This window comes from Xiphophorus hellerii, chromosome 7 (genome assembly GCF_003331165.1).
Source record: "Xiphophorus hellerii strain 12219 chromosome 7, Xiphophorus_hellerii-4.1, whole genome shotgun sequence".
Taxonomy (NCBI): Eukaryota; Metazoa; Chordata; class Actinopteri; order Cyprinodontiformes; family Poeciliidae; genus Xiphophorus; species Xiphophorus hellerii.
Window position 1 is genome coordinate 24,480,426 of NC_045678.1, and position 25,874 is coordinate 24,506,299.

The 25,874-nt window shown below is 36.2% G+C and overlaps 1 protein-coding gene across 4 annotated transcripts in view; it reads right to left on the reverse strand.

Annotated features, from left to right (window-relative positions):
* The window catches only part of lrp1bb (low density lipoprotein receptor-related protein 1Bb), a 338,038-nt gene that overhangs the window by 96,360 nt on the left and 215,804 nt on the right, over positions 1–25,874 (reverse strand). For all 4 annotated transcript variants that reach the window (XM_032567549.1, XM_032567548.1, XM_032567546.1 and 1 more), the window contains exons 28-41: positions 24,702–24,833; positions 24,280–24,507; positions 23,788–23,962; positions 22,737–22,831; positions 19,915–20,064; positions 11,976–12,116; positions 11,758–11,883; positions 11,471–11,602; positions 4,340–4,474; positions 3,533–3,662; positions 2,140–2,266; positions 1,851–2,002; positions 1,236–1,360; positions 417–788 (exon numbers count right to left, since the gene is read on the reverse strand). In XM_032567549.1, the coding sequence (XP_032423440.1) occupies positions 417–788; positions 1,236–1,360; positions 1,851–2,002; positions 2,140–2,266; positions 3,533–3,662; positions 4,340–4,474; positions 11,471–11,602; positions 11,758–11,883; positions 11,976–12,116; positions 19,915–20,064; positions 22,737–22,831; positions 23,788–23,962; positions 24,280–24,507; positions 24,702–24,833 (2,220 nt within the window). The remainder of the gene's footprint in view (positions 1–416; positions 789–1,235; positions 1,361–1,850; positions 2,003–2,139; positions 2,267–3,532; positions 3,663–4,339; positions 4,475–11,470; positions 11,603–11,757; positions 11,884–11,975; positions 12,117–19,914; positions 20,065–22,736; positions 22,832–23,787; positions 23,963–24,279; positions 24,508–24,701; positions 24,834–25,874) is intronic.

Below are 25,874 nucleotides of genomic sequence, written 5' to 3' on the forward strand. Positions count from 1 at the left end.
AAACTCTGATCAACTTTAAAAAGTATATATAAACATATATATATATAAATAATGCTGTAGCTACAATAATTTAGTTCAAATAACTGTACCACAGACGATTTAGTTAAAAATAGCTTCTAAACATGTGAACTGAATATATGTACTCAAATAAAAGACTGGTTTTAAATAAGAATATCTGTAAGAGAGGATGTCACTGTAGACTTTTACCAGAAGTGTCAATGAATGTGTCCTTGGCTGTAAACATGGCAAAAAAGGCATCATGAACCATCTGAAATTATGTGCTTTTACACAGGGCTACCTTAAAGTCCCAAAATTTATGTGCACATAAGAGCATGTCTGCAATAAAGAAAAGGTGGGTAAAAGAAAGTAATTAATCTATAGTGGGAACACATTTTGCCAGAAAGAAATCCACTTACTTTCTGCAATAATATATCGTCCTGCCCAGTCGTCGTTAATAATCTGTATATTTCCATAATGCGCATCACTGAAAAAGATGCGGTTGGTCCCAGATTTGCTCTGATTGTAGTCAAAGGCCAGTGCAACAATGTTCTTGAAGAAAGCTGGATTTTCCAGTGGCTGAACCGGTGAGTTGAGGTCGTTTTCATCTGAGAGGTGGATGCTTTTCAGGATAGTCCTTTCAGAGAAGAGTAAATAACCTTCATAGCGCTCGCAGGCAAAACCATCGTCTGCCAAGCGACCGTGGGCACAGGAGCAGGTTCGCCGACCGCTTCCCAGGTGAAAGCACAACTGCTGGCAGCCTCCGTTGCCCCTGGCACAGGGGTTGGTGCCTTCAAACCACAACACATGTTCAGTTACCAGCTTGCCTTATTTCCTGCTTTGTGCAGTCAGGTATAATTTGTCCTGCCTATATATGACAGATGGAAAACAACTATGGCAAGTAAAGAGCCTTGGAATATCATATTCCTGGAATTTAATCATATTTGATCATATTACATCCACTACCTTCAACATAACATTGCTAACATTTGAAGACTGATAAACATTAATAATTGTGCTACTTCTTAACTCCCACTACATTGACATTGCTATCAGGTGCATCCTCACCTGCACTAGTCCAAAATTTGATATTTTAAGCTTAACAAATAAACTTGATTGATTTATGTACTTGAAAAAAATAATAAAACTGGAGATTTATGTGTCAAACAAACTACAAAAAATGCAAATTGACACAATGTGTAATGAAAAATGAATCAGAATACAAAGTTAAATCCTACCTTTTTCCCTATCTCTGTTGAAAACTGTCACATCTTTTAAATTGACCCCTAGACCACTCTTCATGGTTACATCCTCACTGGCGTCGGTCTTAAAAGCTCGCCGGAGTGAGCCATTGGAATGGGCCCTGAACATCATTAACAAAAAAAAAAGATGGCAACTAATAAATATATGTTTAAGAAATGTTCTAGTCTAAGTTTTGGTTGAGGCAAGTTGAACGGATAAAAAAGAAACAGCATTTTCTCAATAGAACTGATAAAAAAGGGACTAAAATTATTCTTTTGCTCTTCTTTCCACAAAAAAGAAATGCATGCGGGTTAGTTGCACAGGAAATTAGGGAGAAGTAAATTAACCGTTTTTACGACTAGTTTAAGTGTGAGTCGTGAAAAACATGAGCCTAAATAAGCCATTATAACAGGGATGAAGAAGGATTTAGGATGCTGGTGACAAATATTTCTGTCTGCATTCATAAAAATAGGCTTTGACTTTTGGTAAGAACAATTGCTTTTTGTAATATTTTCACACGAGACGCTTGTCGTCTTAGGTTGATGTAAAGTTAAAATACAGGGCCTTGCAGGCCAGGGAATTTGAGTGTATTTAGGAAAATAATAAATTACCTGTCAGACCAGTAGATGTAAGGCCCAAACACAGCCACAGAGAACAGGTCTACGTTGGCCGCTGACATTACAATCTCCCGGCTCTCACCTGTTTCAAGGTTGATCCTCTCGATCTTATCTGTGCGTGCGTCGCACCAATATAATGTGTTTTCCTGGAAGGTAATTTAAAAAATGCAGATCAAAGACCCACCATCTTATGCACATTAAAATTTCAGAAAATGATGAAAGAGGGGGTGTAGAATATCCGAGTACATCAGGTTGAAGACAATGCTTGTGTTGTAGACTGTACCTCAAAGTCTATGGAAATCCCATTGGGCCATACGATGCCTGAATTAACGAGGGTAACTTGGTCTGAACCATCCAGACGAGAGCGGCCAATGCAGGGATTCTGCCCCCATTCGCTCCAGAAAAGGTAACTGTCAAGCATAATTGGACCCACATAAAAAGTGACTTTTACCCACTTGGCTTAATTTCCACAAAGAGAATAAGACAATGAAGCAAACCCACATTGGACACAGCAGGCTAAAGCGCTACAAGATAGAACAGATTACTGGACTTCAGGTGTTGATTACTGCCAGTATGTGGTGCCTAACAAAAAATAAAAGCTCTACAATAAAACATATCTTAGACTGCAGATTATGTTTTGTCCTTGTTTGACACCCAGAACAACCCCTTACATTGGTTTTGATCCTAAGTTTAACAGAGTACCTATTAAAATACTTCAAGTGAGGACTTAGATGTCATCTGTCAATCTCTGTAATTTTCGAAAAAATGCTCTACTGTTCTACTGACGTTAACCTGCAATTATTAGCGCTCCAGGTCATTAAGAGATGTATTGACATTGCTGTCATGGTAAATTTATATAAGGGTTTGCCAACTGTGCCTCGTTAGTCAGTGGATGTGACAATATCAGGTAGTCCTTGCAACTAGGCAGCATTGGGATTTAAGGCAAAAACATATGGGAAGCACCAAGGTGAAACATCTGACATGCATACATTTTCAATATTGACACTTATTGGATGTGTCTAAACTGTGCTAAAACAGATTAAGCACAATTAGTGACTCAGCATATTACATGGCTGCAACTTGATATATTTATTCCAGTTGTTGTGCGCATCATCACAACCACACACCACAAATCACACATTTCTGAGGATTGGGTCTTTATGATTATTATCTAGATAACTACATATACAGTATATCTATAGTCTGCTCTTAATGTTTCACTGCTTTCACCTCTGACTACTCAAAAATATGTTTGTCAGTTGGCTAAACTGTGGGAAATGCCAGGAAAATGTTTTTAATATAGATTCTCAATTGTCAATATCGAGGCAGTCTGGCATGAATCACTAAGAATACCCTTTTCTCAATGTTTCTGTTTGATGCTGACACTAACAGAAGCTGCATGTGTATGGTCTAATGCTCAGCAAAGCTGGCAAGTAATTGGCTGACTGAATAGCTGCATCAATAAGCAGGTAAACAAACATGAAACCGCTCGAGTGCTCAGACAAGGTCTGGTGTGAAAACCAGTTTTTCTCATTAAGGAAAACGACACAGTTAAAGTAATAATCAGTTTTCTATACATCCTCATACATTCAAAAACCCAACTGATCCCACGTATTGTAGCCTGTTGCACTGCAAAACTGGACAACAAAATCATAAAACAGAGAGATATTCCTCACCCTTTTTGTGGATGAACAGCAATGGCTCTTGGTTGATCAAGTCCTTCAGATATCACCACTGAGCGGTATGCACCGTTAAGGCGGGAGATTTCAATTAGATTAAAACCATGATCTGTCCAGTACAGGTTTCCTGTGTAGACACAAAAAGTTAATGCAAAAGAAATATACTCTACAATAGACAGGAATACAGTAAAGTGTGAGTATATGGTCAGGAAGACAGAAACCAGCTATTTATGTATGGATACATATATTTGTTTTCACCACTGTTTTAACTGATTGATGTGTTTCAGTCAATAAGATGTATTTGTAATTTATTATAGTAGTTGGAGAATCCAAGTCCATTTAAAACCTTAAAAATGAGACAGTTGTCACTGAATGAAAATTCAGTGACTTAAAATTTAAAATACACCACTTCAAATGAAAACAAGAAAAGCTATTGTAAGAGAAAACTTGTAAGGTGAACTTAATGGTATGAGAATTTTTAACATGTTCTTTAAATCTGACACCATAAAAAATTTTACACCACATCTAGAGTTTTTTGTTACGAAATACGTCCTTCTGTAAACATATTTTAATAACTTCAAAATTCAGTACATTAAATCATGTTGCATTTGTACTCTTGCAATGAATGATTTTACTTTGTTTGCTGAAAAGGTTTTTTTTTTTAATGAGGAGCAGCATCAAACCTAAGCTTCTACTTCCTGCGTTAACTAGACACAGAAAACAGAAATGTAAATTGTTCACTGTCAATAGCAAGCTGACACCCTGTAGTAATAACACCATGGACTGGGGAGACACAATACTGACCAGCGATCCAGTCAACAGCGATGCCTTCGACTCGACTGATGCCTGTAGTAATGACGTCTTCCCGCCAGGTCTGATCACGTTTGGCACGGGATATTCTGTTGAGCCCCATATCTGTCCAGTACACTGTGTCATTTCCTGAAAATTACACCATACCATTAATGACAGGAGATAATAGGATGATGAATGCTGCTGTCATGGATGTAGTTACAGTTTTAAACAACGCCAAATTTTACTTTAGCACTGTCAGTATTACCAAATGTCATATAGTGCTAGAAAGGACCTCAAATTAGGGGCAGCATAAGTACAAAATATGACGCTGGAGTGTACAGGTACATCTCAATAAATTAGAATCAAAAAAAGTAATTTATTTCAGTAGTTAGAAAAAAACAATATTGCATATCTAGATTTATTTCACACAAAATGACACATTCCTGTTCATTTTGATGATTACGGCAAGCAGCTAATGAAAATCCAAGTCAGTTTCTTCCTAAATTTAAAGATTACTTCAAAGACCAACAGAGTATGTTTTTTTTAAAACCGAAACTTAACTGAAAAACTTAACTTTAACTGAAAATTTTTGACTATGTGTGTAATGAATCCACAAAATATATGAAATGAAATTTTAAAACTGTGCTACTGAAATTTCTGATATTTTAATTTATAGAAAAGTCCTTTTAGTTTTCAAAGCAGTGCACAGTAAGTCCTTAAGAATTTGGTAAATTCACTATGCTGTATTTGCAGTGGAGCCTCCAAGTCCGACTCTCCACAGGTTGTTAAGAGCTTACCTAGCATCAGACATTTAATTGCACCATCTTGTTCCTCATGCCTTCACACTCTGTTAACACAAAGATGACATATGACAGAATACAGCTGCGGGGCTTTCATCTGTTCTGCTCTGGCAACCTGGCTTCCATAACGATATGTAAATGAAATGTGCGTGCTGTCAGGTGCTGATCCTGGATGGGACTTAGCGCTACATTTGCATGTTCACTTGCCCAAAGAATTAAAGGCTGTGGCAATCATTGAATTTTGTACTTGGACTCAGCTCATTTCTTTTCCAAAAGCTGCAGTCACACTCAAAAGGGCTATTGACCTTCAGAGTCTCTTTTAAATAGTCTGGTTTGAAGCTTTTTATTTGTATATTAAGTAAGTTGCGATATTATTCATATTTATCTAAGAAATCTAACTATGTTTTCTTGGACTTTTTATTTGAAAAAAATAAGTGACAAGCTAATAAGTATTTTTTGAAATCACAATCAAGTAAAATTATTAAAATCTTTTCACTGCCTAACAATTCTTCATTGCACAAATTGTTTAAGCTTAATATAAAATTTAAAAGTTGAAATATTTCCTCAATAGATTTTGTTGAGTAAACAACAGTAAAGACAGTGCACAGAATTCAAAGTTTCCATTGGTTCATATGAAAGTGAAAGTTACTTGGTGTTGCTTTCATTCCAGCTTATTTGAATGAAGGAATTCACAACAAATATCACCCAAGGCGCTTCAATAAATAGCAAACCGGAGTTCATACCAAAATATTTCAAAACTAGCACAAATTCAACTCAGATCAGACAAGTTCCTTTCAATACAATCCATTCAGATGTAGATCAAAGTACAAACTATTCAATTTAATCCTAATTATAGGGAAGAAGGAACAGGAAAGACACACAAAAATACACACTATTCCGGGATTAATATAAAACTAAAAACAAAGAATACACAGATCTAATGGCATCAATAGTTCTATTAGTGTTCTTGTCCAACAAAGAAAACAGAAAAACACACAAATACTGATTTAAGGGAAATGGACAGAAATACGGACAAGAGTTCAAACAATTACTGACAGCAATGCAATGGCTTTGTTAGGAAAACAGGCACAGCAAAGCACATATTACTTTGACACAAAGGTGTTCTACAAAAAGAAACAAAACCGAAGTTCAAAAATTAATGCCAGCAGCACCTCCGTTACTAGTGTCATACTGGAAAGAAAAACAACTTAAAGTAGCACTGTGCAAGAAGAACTTTTTATAGAATTAAATCCAAAGTACACAAGAAGTGGCAGCAATAGCCCCATCAATAAATTTGTCTAGAAAAAAGAATTCCTAAACCAAAATTAGTACCTAAAGTAATGGCAGCAGTAGCTCAACAAATTACATTATCCAGGAAAAAGACACAGCTAAACACAGAATCATGGAATACTTTCTACAAAAAATAAAAATAAAACAGGATATAAAAGTTATTGGCAGTTCTATGCTCAGTATAGCCATTTGGTAGAAGAGCAGACAGGAAGGAAAGATTACCAAAACAAAACAAAATAAAATCACTGGTTCAGAATGACTTTTTATGAAAAGAAATGCATACAAGCAGAGTTAAAAAAACAAACAACAACCTTTATGCCCATCAACAACCTGTCTAAGAAAGGGACCCCCAAGGGTGTGTCTTCATGTGAGAATGTACTCAATACTAAAAAAATATATATAATCAGGAAGGAAAATGTAAATTAAGAACCATTTTAAAATGTTTAACATGAATTAGGATATCTAAACATTGGTTTTCATGTAAATGCTAACAGAGGTCTCCTATTTTCCTTTATAAAGGGAATCCTTTCCTCACCCTCACATATTTACTTTCATGAAAACTTTAAAAAGCACATAAAATAACCACGCTAATTGATTCCTTTATACCTTCACTATCTGAATGCTATAAGCATGTAGCTGCGTGAGCATGCAATAGCTTTTATACAGAATTTATTTGCTTCAGCAGCAGAATATATTCAGAGTATTTGTCAGCATGAAAGGTCAATTGTTATTGACGAGAAATATATGCAAGAAAGCACAGAGGTAACAGATGACAACTGGTAACTATGACACCTTAAGCTGATACCATTTTGGAAACACGCCAGAGCCTGATATAATAAATTACTCATTGTGTTACATACATTTTGTTTAAATACTAGGAAGTTAGGGTTTGTAAAGCAATAGAAGAAGTTAATAAATCCTGTAGATTCAGGTGGATCCAATCTAAAAATTTTGCCATTTTTTTCTTTTCTTTTTGTACTATAATTTAAATTCATATTCTAAAACTTTATTGCATAAACTGAAGAGTATTTCCACAAAACAATAAAAAAAAAAACAGTAGCTAAGAATCATAACGTTGGAGATGTACAGGCTGAAAGATAATGTTATTTAAAATGAATATCCCCAAGCAGCAAGGCGTGAACAGAGGTTGCAACACAAAAAAACTCAAGAGCGATGGGCGTTAATAGATATTTGCTTTAGTGTTTCACAGCTATTATAGAGGTGTGTGTGCGGGGGCGTGTGTGTGCGTGTTTGAGAGAGAGAGACTGCAATAACTGCAAACATGTAAAGGGAGGGGAAAAAAGGCAAAAACTGACAGCTGAGGAATATAAAAAAGAAATATAATCAGCAATTTAAATATCACATAAAAATGAGACAGAAAACAGCCCAAAAGCTGGGTTTTCAAACAGTTGTCAGAGATGGTATCTGCTTTATTGTGCAGATTTGCTAATGCCTGGAATCAGCTTTCTAAAATCATTTCAGCCACTGCTTAAGTGGCAGTTAGCTGTAAAAATCCTGTTTTTATGTTTCTGCATTCATCCTGACAAAGCAAAGCTTTATCAAATTTGAAAGTTACACAGTCCTTTAAATCTAAGCAATGCTATGGTAGTACTGACAATCAATGCAGAAATGTGTCTGTTCTTAAACTGCGCCGCAGCTCAGCTTAAACGATAAGAAAGTGGAATATTTCTTTGAAGTTTTCTGAAAAAAATTACTGAATGATGATGTTTCAGACATAGAAAATCCAAGAAACAAGTGTTGAAACTTTTATTTATTTTGTCAGGGCCAGTTTTTGTGACTTGCTAATGCAACATAAATTTTTTTTAGACATGAATAGCCTACCTTTTCATAAACTCTGTAAAAGTACCAGCATACAATGCTTTACAAAAGTATCAATAGAATTCAAAGTTTTTAATTAAAAGTTTTTAATCGCTTCACCACCACAAACTTCAATGTAGTTTGTTGATTTATTTTATGTGATAAACATACACAAAATAACGTAAACTGTGCACTGTAACAAAGACAATGCATAAGTTATAAAAGTAGGCAAAGTTTTCATCTAAACCATTCCATTATTACTCCAGCTGTTTGTTTTAGGTAGCGTCCTAGTGTTTGGATTGATGCCCATTATACGCAGGTGGACTCTGTTCATTAAGTGACCTCCACAAGCAGCTGGACTGGATCTTATTTTGGGGTGTCAGAGTAAAGGGTAAAAAATGTGTGACACTTAGAAATGATTTAGATATGAATTGATATTTATGGTTATAGGTTGACAAAACTTAAAATACTCAAATACCAGAGATATTTTTGAAATGCATGTTACATTGTTACTAAACCCTTTCATTTATGATCCCTTTGGGATGTTCAGTCATTAACTAATTAAAGCAACTGTTAAAAGTAAGGTTAAGGTAAAAGCCCTAATATAGTAATTAAAAGTTCACACCACAAAAGGTTTAACAACAGATAAAACTACCAAACTTCGCTGAAAATCTGAAACATTACAAATTATCAGCAGACAAAGCTCAGTGCTGCGATGGAAATCATTTGACATTGTTTTATAAGATTGCTGACATGTCTCCATATTGGTTAACACTCTAATTGCATGTTTCTGTTGCATTAATTGTCCCTTCCACCTGGTAAAGTCAAGGGCCAGTTGTTATTACCACAAGAAACGCGTTTAGCAAGCAACCACTTTGAGTTAAGATGATTTCAGTTACAGTAATTAGCTGAGCAATAGCGGACATGATGTGGGTGGACAGCCCATCTGCTGGTTTCCAAGGAGAAGATGTTTGTTGTGTTAGCATTTAGATGATATTCCATTACCCTTTCCACCAATCAAACTCAAGTGCTTTTAGAGAAATCAGGAGTGTAACCTCACCAGTTCAATCACTGAGGCATCCAACTTTGTGCAGTTTAAGCTTTCAAATAAAGAAAAACTGCTTCATTGCAATTGAAATGTGTTATTTCAAGTGAACTCTATAAACATTTACAAAGAGATAACTTGTCCAAGGTTTGTTGGCTCTTTATACAGTGGTGTGAAAAAGTGTTTGCCCCCTTCCTCATTTCCTGTTTTTCTGCATGTTTGTCACACTTAAGTGTTTCGGAACATCAAACCAATTTAAAAAATAGTCAAGGACAACACAAGTAAACACAAAATGCAATTTGTAAATGAAGGTGTTTAGTATTAAAGGAGAAAAAAAATCCAAACCATCATGGCCCTGTGTGAAAAAGTGATTGCCCCCTACACCTAATAACTGGTTGGGCCACCTTTAGCAGCAACAACTGCAACCAAGCGTTTGCGATAACTTGCAATGAGTCTTTTACAGCTTTCTGGAGGAATTTTGGCCCACTCATCTTTGCAGAATTGTTCTAATTCAGTTACATTACAGGGTTTTCGAGCATGAACAGCCTTTTTAAGGTCATACCACAACATCTCAATAGGATTCAGGTCAGGACTTTGGCTAGGCCACTTCATTTTGTTTTTCTTCAGCCATTCAGTGGTGGACTTGCTGGTGTGTTTAGGATCATTGTCCTGCTGCAGAACCCAAGTTCGTTTCAGCTTGAGTTCACGAACAGATGGTCGGACATTCTCCTTCAGGATCCTTTGGTAGACAGCAGAATTCATAGTTCCATTTATCACAGCAAGTCTTCCAGGTCCTGACGCAGCAAAACAGCCCCAGACCATCACACTACCACCACCATATTTTACTGTTGGTATAATGTTCTTTTTCTGAAATGCAGTGTTCCTTTTACGCCAGACGTAATGGGACACACACCTTCCAAAGAGTTCCACTTTTGTCTCATCGGTCCACAGAATATTTTCCCAAAAGACTTGGGGATCATCAAGATGTGTTTTGGAAAAATTGAGACGAGCTCTAATGTTTTTTTTGCTCAGCAGTGGTTTTCTTCTTGGAACTCTGCCATGCAGGCCATTTTTGCCCAGTCTTTTTCTGATGGTGGAGGCATGGACGCTGACCTTAACTGAGGCAAGTGAGGCCTGCAGTTCTTTGGACGTTGTTGTGGGGTCTTTTGTGACCTCTTGGATGAGTCGTCGCTGCGCTCTTGGGGTGATTTTGGGCGGCCGGCCACTCCTGGGAAGGTTCACCACTGTTCCATGTCTTCGCCATTTGTGGATAATGGCTCTCACTGTGGTTCGCTGGATTCCCAAAGCTTTGGAAATGGCTTTATAACCCTTTCCAGACTGATAGATCTTAATTACTGTCTTTCTCAATTGTTCCTGAATTTCTTTAAATCTCGGCATGATGTGTAGCTTTTAAGGATCTTTTGGTGGACTTTACTGTGTGAGGCAGCTCTTATTTAAGTAATGTCTTGATTGAAAATAGGTGTGGCAATAATCAGGCCTGGGTGTGGCTAGAGAAATTGAACTCGGGTGTTAAAAACCACAGTTATAATCTATTTTAACGAGGGGGGCAATCACTTTTTCACACAGGGCCATGATGGTTTGGATGTTTTTTCTCCTTTAATACTAAACACCTTCATTTACAAATTGCATTTTGTGTTTACTTGTGCTGTCCTTGACTATTTTTTCAATTGGTTTGATGTTCCGAAACACTTAAGTGTGACAAACATGCAAAAAAACAGGAAATGAGGAAGGGGGCAAACACTTTTTCACACCACTGTATACCAATATCTTACATCTACATTGTTGCTAGGTTAACAATACCTAACAAGGTATTGTTAGTAGAAAATATACATTTCCAACCTCAATATTTATTTTATTTCTTACTATACAATAAAAAAACATTTTGCTTCATGTGATATTTTAAATAGGCTTATTTTTAAAACCATGTTTAGTTCAACCTGTACTTAAATATGTCGGTTTTAAATTCTATGTCTGTCCAATTGTGGTTTGGTAAAATCATATGAGTTACAGCTCTGTTCAGTGAAAGTGTTTTTCCTGCCTTTTAGTTATTGTGTAAAACATATTCACTGCAAATGACTGTCTTGACCAAGGTGGGAACACAAAAACTGACCAAAACCATATTAGATCTTGAGAACTAGATCTAACATGGTCTTCTAATTTATATCATACCTGCATGAAAGTCAACCCCCACAGCAAACAGGGTTCCTGTGATGGGCATGAGGGCTTCACTGTTGTCATTCGGGTCTAATGCAATTCCACGGATTCCCTCATGGATGGAATACAGTAAAAATGAGTCAACACCTAAAGAATGACAGAAATACCTGTTACAAACCTTTATCAGCTATCACATATATTTAAATATACCTAATCATTTCTAAGCTTTGATGTGTGTATCACTAGCACACTTTAATGCAATCTTACCTTGAAAGTGATGTGTACCTTAAAGCATTTCTTACCTTCACAGGATGTACGATCGCTGCGCAGATGATATCCAACAGTGCAGGAACAACTGCGGGTGTTCTCTGAGGTTGGGAAGCAGAGCTGGGAGCATCCTCCATTGTTCATTTGGCACGAATTTCTTCCTGAATGAAAAGCATAACCAGCAAATGCAAACAGTAAGATATTATAGATGGATACTTGCATATAATATGTATATAATTTTGTGTCTTCTTACCTTTATGGCCCTCCCTGTCGTACACTTTCATATGGACAACACCACTTGTCTTGTTTCTCAGAATCAAAAAGTTCCGTCCATCTCTTTTGGTGACTGTCCCCAGCTGTGCTGATTCATCATCAGCCCACCACAGTTTGCCACCTGTAAACATAAACCTCATTTGCTGATTTCTGTTGTTTGTGTAAGTCAGTTTCCTCAATAGTGTTGCTAGCAATCCATGGAGTTGCTTCTGGTAGAACCATATACAAATAAATTAAAAACATGTACATGGCTTTATTTATGCTTTTTTTTTAATTAGTATCACATTAGAGCTTTCTTAAATAATTTAGATTGTGTCTGTAAGATGTTCATTCAAATGTACAAAAGCACATTTTGGTTAAAAATAACATTTTAAAGGAAGCTTAGAGGAAGCAAGAACATAATATCAGAATTCATCAATTATTCGAAGTGCAAGTGTTAAGTTTCATCTTGCACTAAAATTCCAAATGGATACAGCTTTCATGTCAGAAAGCCATTTAATAATTGATGTATTCTCTGAGCTGATATAAGATTAATGTATAGTATATTCTGTCCCCTGCTATGTTCACTTGCTAGCTGCTGATGACGTGCATTTTTCAGTTGCTTTGAATCATACTCCCATTGATATTCAGTTTCTTCTACAGCAGCTTTTCTCGAACCTCAACAAAAAAAGGGAGTGGGCAAGACAGTGATGTCCAACCCATGTCAACAGATAGATGCCTCTGGCACCGGTTCAACTGAGAACATGCACTTGCAGTTGTTATGCGTCATAATGTTTTAACATCTCTACTCTCACTGGTTGCCTCTCTGTGACAGAAAACAAAGCCCCCTGGGCCTAAGTATCTCAGCCACCAGGAGCTTTGGTGATAAGTGTGTCTCTAAAAAACACACACACACCCAGCCCAGCCCTCTGACCCTCAGCATACCGAGTCCATCAATGAGTTCTACCTTTTTCCTCAGGACAATTCTGACCTGACAGGAATGTTCAAAATAAAGCAGAAAGTGCCAAAGACTTTAATGTCTCTTTCTCACTGTATGTTGGACCTTAAGCATTACATAGTATCATGGTGATGGAGAAAATATGAATGCTTCTGCGAAGGAGTGAAAGTGTGGAGAAAAAAATATGCCTAAAAAATTATGTCTTTATGGGTGGGCAAATTCAAAAAGTTTTTTTAAAAAAAAGAAAAGAGTCATATTAAAATAAAGAAATCTAAATCAGATACAAAAACCAACCCTGGATTATGAACCTGTCACAACTCTTCTGTGGAGACCTTGAGAAGGCGCAGAAAAACTACACAGCTAAGCAGTAGCAGCAACCATTCAGTAAATGACTCCTTTCTTTAATGCAGTGCGATTTAAAAGAACATTTCATTTTATGTTTTTCTCTAATTCAACCAAGCCAAGCAGCACTCTTTGGCACATAACTGAGTGCAGTGGAATATCCTTCAGGATTTATGTTGCGACCAAATTAAAATGAAGAACATTTCTGTAGTTGACACTTTAAATTCTATAGAGATTAGCATCATTTCTTTCCTCTTTAGACTATCCAATCAGGCATTCTTTTAAAGTCCCACACTTTTTGATTTATCACAAAAACAGAAAAGCAGACAAACACAGAAGCACTCAGAGGAGCAATTCCTCATTGCACTGAGTGCTTGAGTGTGAATGCTAACCTTAAAATCGAATGTAGGCCGCATTTCCAAAAATCAGTCAAGTGCACATGAAGAAGAGTGACAGTCTACATGCAGTTTACAAAACATTACGCCCCAGAGGGCATGCTGGCTGAGATTAGCTTTGCACCTTGTGTTAATTTGATGCCACAGGGACCACTGGCTAGATGTGATTGCTCGCTTGTGGCACATCATATTCAATTTCCACTTCAACGGCTTGTTTGATCAAAGACAAGCCAAGGCTGATGGATCACTCACACCTTCAAAATGGAAGCCCTCAAGGCAATTCAATTATTACAGAGCCTAAAGACCTGCATGGGTTGACCTTGTGTTTCCAGTAGTTCTGTAATTACACCATTTGGCAACCAGCGGTAGACAACATCAAGGTGTGTTTGCAGAGTGAAACAAGAACCCTCCATTAGGACTGAATATTTGACCCTACTTTATCACTACTCCATATTGGGGGTTTCTTTTACTGGTTGAATTTGTGCACCACTTCCCCCTTTATATGTGTATAAAATATCGTCAGTAAATCAGAGTTCTGAATTAACCATTTTTTAAAAAAAGGCCACCTGCTGAATGAACCTTTATTAAAGCACTGACACGATTCATAATGATAGGTCTGCTCAGTGTGCATCACTTTTGTCACCGCTGAGGACACAATAGTCTCTGTGATGACACATTATCGGTGAGTCAAAGCTAGAACTATAGAAGGAGTCCTTTGATGATTACAATGAAGGGGACTCTTCCTGACCAACTGCAGAGGAGCATAATGCTTAATTGTTCAGTGAAAGTAAAATGATAAATGGTTTTCCTATTTTTTTATATATAAATAAAAATCTGAGAAGTGTGAGACATATTCAGCCCCCTTGAATCAATTCTTTTCAGAATCACAGATGCATTGCACTTAAAACTGCAAATCTCTTTGGATATGTTTTTGCCACCTCTTGAAAATTTTGCTCATTCAGATTCTAGCCTACTCAGGCCAGGTGGGATGCATCTGTGAACATCAATTTTCAAGTCTTGTCACAGATTCTTTATCGACTGAGTCTGGGCTTTGACTGGAACATTCTAATACACGAATGTGCTTCGATCTAAATCTCATTGCAGCTCTGACTGTAAATTTAGGCTCAATGTTCTGTTATCCCAATCTGAAGTCTTTTGTAGCTTCTAAAAGGGTTTCTTCCAGGACTGCCCTCTATTTAGCTCTACCTATTTCCCTGTGAACTGTGTTGTCAGTTATGTGAAGTTTAAGTTTTTTAATGGAATATCTTTTCCATTGAACAGTGTTGCGTGAGATATTCAGTTTAGGACATTGTTTTATAATATAACCCTACTTTAAACTTCCATATTCCTGGTTTATTTTTATCTTTCTTTGAAGATCTTGTAAGTGAAATCTTTCTGAAGAAAGGACGCTGAATCCATGAGCATATTACACTTGAACAAACATGAACAACCATGTATGCATTTTCTTCTACTTTCCAAGTACCGTATGTGTTACTTTGTGTTCTTTGATAACATGAAACCCCACATGTTGCCCCAATTTTATGGTTGTACTGTGACTAATTGTGAAAAAATTAAACAGTGTGAATACTTTTGTAAGGCATTATTGATATGTAAATATAAGAAGAGTGTTCCTTTTTTGTCCAGTTCATCTGATTTCAGCTGGACTAACCAGCAGGCAAGTTAGATAGCATTTCTGAATTCAGCTGAAAAGGTTGTATTTCTGCATGTCCCTGATCTGTTGGACATCTTTGGCGCAGGGGTCTCAAACTCCAGTCCTCGAGGGCCGCAGTCCTGCAACTTTTAGATGTGCCTCTGCTGCACCACACCTGAATAGAATAATTATGTCATTAGTGAGGCTGGGAGAACTGATCTACACAAGGAGGAGGCAATTAAGCCATTTCATTCCAGTGTTTTGTACCTCTGGCACATCTAAAAACTGTAGGACAGCGGCCCTCGAGGACTGGAGTTTGAGACCCCTGGCCTAAAGTCTTGTATCCACCTGGCATCCATGATAGCCAGCTGCTGTTCTGGCCAAAGTGGTAGGGACTATCACCACCCTTTAGCCAGTACAGCAACCGGCAACTATAGATCCAAGGACTCAACAGTTATAATGACATTTCTGAGAAAGGACTCACACATTGTTTTGGTAAGGCACTGCACTGCTTCAAATCAAAAGAAGTGACAGGACTTTGCCACTCAATCTCTTGTAAGTACAAAAATAATATTTCATCGAAAGTTTTGTCTCATTACATATTATGAAATGATAAATAAATCACTAAGTTATTTGATACTTTTTATGACAAAGACATTAACGGAAAGCAGAATATGTATAAATTATCTGTGCATCGGAAATTTGTGAGACCTTAACATCTATTCTGGCTGAGAGAATCCAGTTATCCAATCCCAAGACTACTTCCAAAGCTTTTAAATGCGGTTAAATAAAAATTAAATGTGAAATCTTCTGTATCTGCTTCATGCTGGTGAAAGTAAAACCCAGTGAAATGATTTTTTTTCCCCTCAAAAATATTAAAACACAGTCCAGTGCTGATTCTAAGACTATTTAGTTTTCCCTAACATAGGTAAAATTAGTCATTAATTGTGATTGATGGAGACCCGCGGACATCATTTCAGTGTTTTGCTGTACCTGCTTCTGTGAGGAAGCCACGCCATTAGTCTCTGTCACCTCATATTCTCGCTCAGATTTGTGAAATGCAATAATGAAGTCTCGAAGGTCCTTCGCCCTCAAGTCTTAGCTGTAAAGAATACTTATGAAAATGAACCTACAGATCTGTTTTCGTTTTGTTTTGTTTTTTTAGCTAATCAAGAGGAAAAATTCAGTACTGCCACGGCTGTTATTCTGTAACACTGTAATTAATGCAGTCTGCACATACTGACAGTTACCCTCCATACAGGAAGCAAGGGCCTGTCAAGATTAATAGCATACATCGGCGAAGCACAAAGCATCAGCCTGACAACAGTCTTTTATTATTTACAGATGGATCGACAGACAGATATGTGGACAGGCACATTGCGTGTGTAAATGACTTCTACATTGCTGAAATCTTGAGAATTGGTATGTCTCCCGACGAGATGAGATTTCATTTAGCTTGCCAAGACATGCTGTATGACATGCTGAGAAGGTCAGAAGTCTACAAACATAGAGTGCATCCAAAGAAACTGTTGCCATGTCGAAAATTACACTTGGTTAGATGCATCTGAGTGTAAAATTGAATTATCTCAGCCGTGTTGTAAGTGTTCATTTCAATGAGCCCTTGACTTTGAGGTCTTGTTTTTCTTGTGTAAGCGCAATCTGTCTAAACTTTGTAGGCTCTTAAAAGGTCTAAATGGTAATGTAATTCTCTGGACAACTCAGTTACCTTTGTGTACAGTTGCAATTTATGTTGGCTTAAGTAACACAAACTCATCTTCAAAGCAAAAGATCGAGAGGAAAGCGTGTTGTAGGATTCAAGAGAAATCATTTCATACTGTCTTCAAGAAGAAGGCTACAGAACGCAGCAACAAGAGATTTTGTTCCACAAACTGAAAAGTGGTATTTCCTCAAAAAAGTCTTAAAAAACCAGTAAAATTTTTTGCAACCACTATTTTAGCCTTTTGTTCAAAATTAAGACTATATTTGGGAAACTATACAGAGAACCTACTCATTGTTTGCCATACTATGCTTAACTGCATATTTTAAACATTTTTGAAGAATTTAATCATAGTATGAAGATTAATGGCACATGTTATTCTTAATGAGGTCAAGGTTTTAGGCAACAGCTAGTAAGCTAACAGTGGTTTTATGTTAAGCTGCTAATTGGAGACATGCAACCCCATCAGATAATATCACCTCGTTATACCATGTAAATCTATAAAGAATAACATAGCATTAAGGAATAGTATTCTCCAGAACAAACTCAAGAAAAATGTTAGTAAATTTACCGGATGAATGTAACTTTAAGCTTATGTATCAAAATTAAAATGATAAGTGCCATAAATAATATTACCAAAACTTTAAATACTTAAGATAATGATTTCTTTTCCTCTATGAATAATTGTTTTTCTGTATTATAACAGACTTCAAACACAATATGTCTGACTCTTTAAATTGATCAATCTATAACCTCACCACTTTGACTTCTTAAAAATTGCAGAGTGGGATCTGATCTGAGAAACATGCTGATCAGCCGAATCTGATGCAGATCATAAATGCTGACATTATACTTGTATTTAAAGCCTTGAATGCATCTAAAGAGGCTGCATGAGGATAAGAACACAGAGCTCGGCCCCGTGGGTATTTTCCCTCAGACAGGGAAATCACATAAAGCCCGTCACAAATGTCATGTGCATATTGCTGAGATGAATCCTATGAGTTGTAAGCAAACACCCTTGGTTCCTTAAGCCCAGTGGCACAATTTCAAAAACACACATGGCTCTGATTTTGTTGGATCGATAAGCATGATGTGAAAGGACAAACTGATCCATTATTATGGTTTATGGTTGCGCATTTATTACGGAACTATGATCTCAAAGGGACTGCGATCATCTCGAACTAATCTGCTGAAATCCTGTATTAATACATGAGAATTAAACACTTTCAAATTATGGTCAATTACCACTATGCACTCTTTCAATAGTTTAGATGGAAACCCCTACATCAGAACATTTACTGCTATGACAAAAATATAAATACATAAAGATCCAGGAGTAAAGGAGATGTTATAAACTCTTTAATAAAATCTAAAGTACAGTTTAACAAAGAAGTATTCAAATCCATGTCAGATTGATATTTACATCATTTTTTTATTTTTTTAACATGCAAACTTGCTTTGTTTATGAATTGAAGTACTTTTCATGTTTTGGCATGGCCCAGCCAGAGTCCTGACTTTGATCAGAATGTGTGGACCTACATATTAAAGGAATAGCAAGGAGACTTTTTAAAAATAAAAAACACCTATGCAGGGCACAAACTTTGTTAACTTTATCACCCGAACAGCAGAGCCGCCTCTCTGGGAGGATTTACAGTGAGGGAACAGGATTCGACTAGCGTTCCCCAACCAAAAAGGTATGTGGCTTGAGACTGCTCTCTTCATGTCACTTCGGCAGGAGAGCCGAAGTGACATGAATGTAAAATAATTTTTTTTACATTTTTTTATTTTACATTCTGTTGTTCCTATGTACCTGGTTAGAAACATGTAAAATGCTGGCAAATAATTCTAGAAATGTTTGAATTACACTACTGTATATTAAAGACAATTCTTTTCATAGATTGATGGAAAAGGTAAAAACATATTCTATCAACCTATTATTAGCAAAATAATAATAAAAAACATTTTTCTGTCAAAGTTGATGGTCCTTTTACATTTCATTTATTATATTTTGAGAGAGAGTTGTCTAATTTGCTGCAAAAAAGAAAAATAACATTTTTGGTTGAATGAAACTAAATTTAAGTCGACTATGGGTATGAATATTCATGAATAAAACTGCAAAAATGCAGTGATAATTCTAGTTACTATACAAATTTCTCAATACTTGAAATGTTTCATATTGTGTACATGTCACATAAATTAGTCTTTAACCCTATTTTTAATCATGTATGTTAATTAAATGTTTATTAGAATGAAAACATCCAACGCTATTCTGGAAGATATGATACAGCATTGTTTCTGAGAAAAGAGTATCTGAGAAAAAGAGCTGGTTAATTTTAATTGTTATCTGTTTTCTGTTTGTGGGTGCTCCTGTCAATCTCAAGTCACATTTTTTTCATTAATGTTTGGACTGAATTTAGCTTTAATCCTTTATCTGTGAAAATGTGCATTTTAACATTTCTGCTGCCCAGAGACATTTGATGTTGGACTAAATAGACAATGTCAGGAAGAACTATTGTACAACAACATGAAAGATACATCATTTAGGACTGGTACATTTAAGCTGATTCTAATATATCCATCAATTGATGGATGGTGTGACACATTGGATTTAGCAATGATAGCAAGAATCAACATGTAATTAACACCCCCCACCTTTTCATTATAAAAGGAGAGAGAAAATCTATCATCAATCACTGCTGTGATACATTTTAATTATCTAGTGCTTGGGCGAGTTCACACAAAGTGAAGCACAATTGTTGCTAGGACTCCCTAAGCGACTCTAGTCTACCCACTTATCCAGTTAAACATTTAATCTGTTCATACCTTTTGAATAATCCTCTGTGGCAATCTGATAGACTTGTGACGAGATTCACTCACCCATTACGGCCAGAGCTGTGCCTTTGGCTAGCACCCTCTTTAGAGTCTCCAGCACTTCCAGTCCACCGCCGTCCAGATTGCACCTGTTGATTGTGGCATTGGCCGAGCTTATCCAGTAGAGCTTGTTGGCAGTGAAGTCTATTGAGAGACCTGGGAGACGTATAGGTGGAGAGAGCAAACCAAGTTTCAATCAGTGCACTACAAATTGCCGAGATATAGGAATGGACATCACAAAGCAGATATTCATTGTGCCAAAAGGAAAATGATAACTGATAAACATTAATTTTTTCTAATGTATACATTTTACTTGCATATTCTGATGTATCAAGCTGAATCATAATAAATATAATTTAGAATAATATAATTTAAAATAAATTACATCAGGGTTTTTCGTGAAAAATGTTGGGGTTAGCTATTCAAAGCTGTTTGCCTTTTTTTCACTAACGTTCTTCAATAAACCTTGGAGGCCTTCACAAAATGACTGTATTCATACAGAGATTAAATGACACACAGGGAAAGTCTAACTTTCAAAGGAAGTTGGTTTCACTAGCATTTATTTAACTGTATCAAATTAAAGTGGGACTGAATACAAATACACTGCATTTCAAGCGGATTTTTATGAGTAAAACTGTTTGGAAATCTTGTACCATTTCCCATCTATTCACAATTACGTGTTCATTTTTATCATGTAAAATCTAAATGCACTTTAGAGGCTTCACTTTTACCACTTTGTAGGTGACAATATGGTAATAACGTCCAATGTTCGTGTATGCTTTTGCAAAAATGCTAAATGTTATTTTTGGAAAATGTACAGAAGAAAAAAGTAGAACAGCTCTACAGTGGCAGCAGTCAAAGCTGAATTATCAACATATTTTTTTTTTATTTTACATTCTGTTGTTCCTATGTACCTGGTTAGAGTATGAGAAATAAAAATGTTTGTGTTTCCTCACACGTCTACGTGGGGGATCATTCAAAAAGAGCTCCAGCTGGCATGAAAAATGAACAAGAATGAGAACTGACTGCTTTTCAATCCCTTTCCTGGCCAGCTGATGTTTTTTTTTCCAAACAGTATCCCTGTTAATGTTTGGAGCTGAAAGCAATTTCAATTGTGTACCTCCGGACATCTCACTGTCTCGCACCATGTGTTGGATTTATGTCTGGCAGATTCACAGTCACAATGCATCATTAATTTACTCTTGTCCCCAGGTCTACCCCATAATCATAAATGAAACCAGTGAAATACAGAGCATGCTGGTATCTCCATGGCTGACAGGCCTGGGAGAATGAAGAATTGCAGCAGAGACAAAGCTGCTCTGTGTGACAAATGAAAAGTTTGACCTTGAGCTATATGTAACGGCAACAGATGAAGACCAGCTGATTGCTTTAACATTTGCCCATTTAACCATGGATTATGTGAAGTTTACAGTCAAACAATTTGCTTGTTCTAATAACAGCCGTAGAGAGCAAAGCTCTCAAAAACAAGCTGAAATGGATAAAAATGAAGTAGCAATGAAAAATCACTGGACCTTTATTAAACATCATCTCTGTGGATTCACAACATGTTGCACAAGACACTGTTGTATCAGTTAGAAGTTCACTGCAACATCTAAATTAATGCTTAACGAAATTGTACAAATTATTTCCCATTATGTTGTGAAAGTAATATCTTACAATAGGTGCTTAGCATAAATTTGCATATAATTCAAAGATGCTGGGAGTGCATCACATTCAATTTCCACCCTTTCTGGCTCTGACCTGAATTACAGAATTAAAATAATAATCTGGATGATATTACACCTTCAACAGAGATCAACCTAATGGCTTAAAAAGCACTTTCCAAATCTTGTGGTAATATTCGAAAGAATATCTCACTAAATAAATACTCATTTACAAAACACTTAAATCCTCTGATCTATTCAGCTGACAACAAAATACATTAGGGCCGCCGTGATTCCTTTAGAAAAACTAATGATGTTGATTATAATAATCTACTGACATTGATGTTCTTCGAGGACACATAATTTTTTATGGTTTTATCTTTTTCATCTTCTTAAAATTCTTAGTAATTTATTTTCTTCTTAATTGCTGTTGCACAGAGAGTCCCTTCCCTGCAGTCTGCAGCAGTACATGTGCAGGCATGTCTCTGCATGTGTGTCATTAAGTCAGCTGCATTCAGCTCAAGTCATTGGCTGTCTCTGTCTGCACTATATTTCAAAACAAGCATGGCAGATTTGATTATTTTGCGATGATCTGGGTTATAACAGCTTTTCAAAAATTTCAAGGACCACAGTGGTCTAAATAATGTCAGCACTTTGAAATATGTGAAAATAAAGGGAGGTTTTGGATGCTCTTAAAAGTTTAAATAACAATACAAGTAACATGCATGGGCATTATCAATAAACAAACCCAGAGGCTAAATAAAAGTAAACAAAAATAAAACTTACAAAACACTTTTTTAAACTTCTGAAATTCTGTCTGCTACATTTATCAGTTGTAGTGCAAAAAAAGTTGATTTATTTCATTACATTCTAATCTCAATTGTATAGATAATATCTATATGACTCAATCAATTTATTAATTTATTGTGTGGTATTTTTTGTAGAGCTAATATGTTTGCAGAGCATTATCACAACATCATTGTCTTACATCCTATCAAACATTACCATGTCACAATATAAAACACAAATGCATTAGTGATCCTTGGAAAACTGTACGACCACATCGATGTCCATTATCCCTAATTTGGTCATCTATATTCATGCTAAGTGAGCTACAAGTAAATAGACAGTTTTGGTTTATTAACTGTATAAGCTTCCACTGACCTACGGGATCCTTTTGATTCTGGTGGAGGACTTTGCTGTTACTCCCATCCATGTTAGCCATATTAATCGTGTTTCCATCTGTCCAGTAGATTTTCCTGCATGACAGAAGAAAGGTGAGTGGTAGTAATTCGGTTAGGTACTAAACAACATGAAGTTTACAAAAACACTCACATTATTTTAAAAATCCTATTTTCCTTTTCTATTATTATTTTGCATATATATCTGCACAAACATTTAAAAAATGTATGTAATCCCCCTTATAATGTCTGGATAGCCTAGCTTTAAACAGCAAAAAGACAGAGCAGTACGTTGAAAAATGTAGAAAAATCAAACCTTTAATGACTTTGTTTCAGGTTAAAAAAAATCTAATTTCTGTTTAACAAGATTACAATATGTAACTGAATTAATTTCTAAAATGTATACTTGACATTTGTGAATTAATTGGAGTGTCAAACTTTAACTGGAACAATACGGTGTTGTTAGACAACACCAAAGTCTGGAAAAACAAGAAAAAGAGCTGCTAAGCATGGTGCACAATCTGTTATGGTGTGGGTCTTTTTCTCTTCCCATGAGATGAAAACAGAAACAAAAATGGAAAATTGATTCTGATTGGGTCTTTTAGCAGAATAAATATCCAAAATCATAGTCCAAATAAATAAAAATTGTCCTATAGAAATAAAATTTGCATTTTTTGTATTGCAAGTTAAGATCAACAATCTACATCCCAGAAGAAAACATGTGGAGAGTGCCGAACAGATTTTTTATTATTTGTCTTCACCAAACATATAGGCTCAATTTTAACTAAGGCTAGATTTTTCCAAATTCTTCAGTCTGAGATTCTGCTGTGGCAGTAAAAGAATAATTTAGAAAAGGCCATCTTACACACCATCACCAGGAGTGTCAATAAGTGTGGAGGGATATGTAGAAGATGTTTTTTTTCCAAAAGGGCTTTGATTTTCTTATCTTCCTTTTGTAAAAGTCAACTCTTTGTTACACTATACACTGATGGTGATGCACTCATGAGATGCACACACTACTCTAATCTACTTACCCTTTGGCAGGGTGAACTACGAGGCACCTTGGCTTGTCAATGCCGTGGATGATGGACGTCTTCAGGGACCCATCAAAGCGAGCCACATTGATTTGTGACTCGTCATTTTCTGAGCTGAGCCAGTACAAGTTCTTAGAAAGCCAGTCTAAAGCCAGACCCCGACAGTTTGCTATGTCTGACAAAAGAAAGCATGGGAAATACTCATGCTATGTTGTACATAGTCATATTATTTCTTGAGATTTTCATCTTGACTAGACTAGACAATGCACACACAGACATAAACAATCTTAGATTGCATACAAATATTTGTTGCATCGTACGTTTTTGCAAGTTACCTCTGCAATTATATTGATTACTATAAATAAATAAATCTTACATCTGGTTAAAAAATAAAAAAAAACATGTATGGAGTATTACTTTCTCATTTGGTTCTCCATTTAGAATTTCCACAGAGATATTTTAGAAGACTCCCTGGAAGACTGCCTGCCCCACCTGAAGAAATGATGGTCTCCAGCTGAGTGCCGTTGATGAACACCCGTTTGATGGTTTGACTTTTGATGTCAGCCCAGTAGATCCTCTCCTCCTGAGCATCAAAGTCCACCACTGTGACATCGTCAATGTCTGGCACCGTCAGCGCCGTCATAACGTTCATGTAGGGGTTGTCAATGTCAACACCACGGATTTCAGAGCGTCGCACATACAGAAGAAATCTTTTCAGCGCTGGTGAGATAATAAAACAACCATTTGAGAGTCTTTTGAGGGTTTCTGTTGTGAAATGCAGGTGAAGATGCACTAACAACCAAATGCAAAATTTGTCAAAAGAAAGAATTAAAGTGTAAAAGGCAGCAACTTACATTTTTACTTGGACAACACATGCTGAAAGCGTGACAAATGAGGAAGGTGTTCTTGCTCACCATAGCAGGATTGTTTGTTGGCTGAAAGCTTCATGAGGTGTGGACAGGTGCATGATGCGCTGCGGTTGTAATTGATGAGACACAGATGTGAACAGGGACCACGTCCATCATTCTCTTCGCAAGGGTTAGAGGCTGATGGGGCAGGAAGGAGAATAGAGAAAAGTCAGCATAAAGTGAAGAGAAGTAAGGGGATTTTCTGGGATAATTACAGTATTTGAAGTGGTCAAAATTTTGGTAACACTTGACATTAACCAAGAAATCATGGTTATGATTTCTTGGTTATAAAATTTACTTTTATAACATAAATTTGTTATAAAAGTATTACTGATTAAACTTTAGCTTTAATAACATAAAGCTAAATAATTTTTAAAGTTTAATCAGTAATACTTTTATAACAAATTTATGTCAGATCATGATTTCTTGGTTAATGTCAAATTGTCATAACAAAGACATTTTGAATAATGTCAACTTTGTATTAAAAGTGTCATGATTTACCGAATTACACTTTATGAAAACAGTCATAAATATTCATGAAGACTTACTCATGTTCATGACAGGTGTTATGTCATGTTTATGACGGTATCATGACAGACTTATTCACAACCCGTCAAATAAAAGTGTTACCAAAATTTTCAACATGGACGAACATAACTTAGATTAGAAAAAAGCAAGGATGGTAACTGTTATGATTATATTTTTTTACGAGCAAAAAAAAAGCACACAGCATTGTGGCTCTCAGATTTAGATGCTGTTGAATTTACAAACGTTATGGACCCTTCATTATTGGAAAAAAAAAAAAAAATCTGAGGATAATGCATCGCTTTGATCATCTCAAATGTGAACTGGAGATGATCAAAGACTGCTAGCATGAACAATACTGCTAGCACCATAAGCTTGGTGGCTCTCTTGTGCATTTCAGTAAACATGTTCTGGTTTCAAGTCATTCTACACTCCACTGCCAATTGAAAATACCCAATGGCACAAAATCCACAAGGCTTTATTTGAATCATTGCTGACTGGCTTAACCCAGATATGTAGTGACCATCATAATTTGTTGAAGCTACAAAGTCTTTCACTTTTAGAAGGTTTCTTGGTAACTGTTTATCTTCTGATTATGCTACACAGCAACTTTTTAAATTTTGAATCATGCATCAGCCTACTCCTTGTACCTGC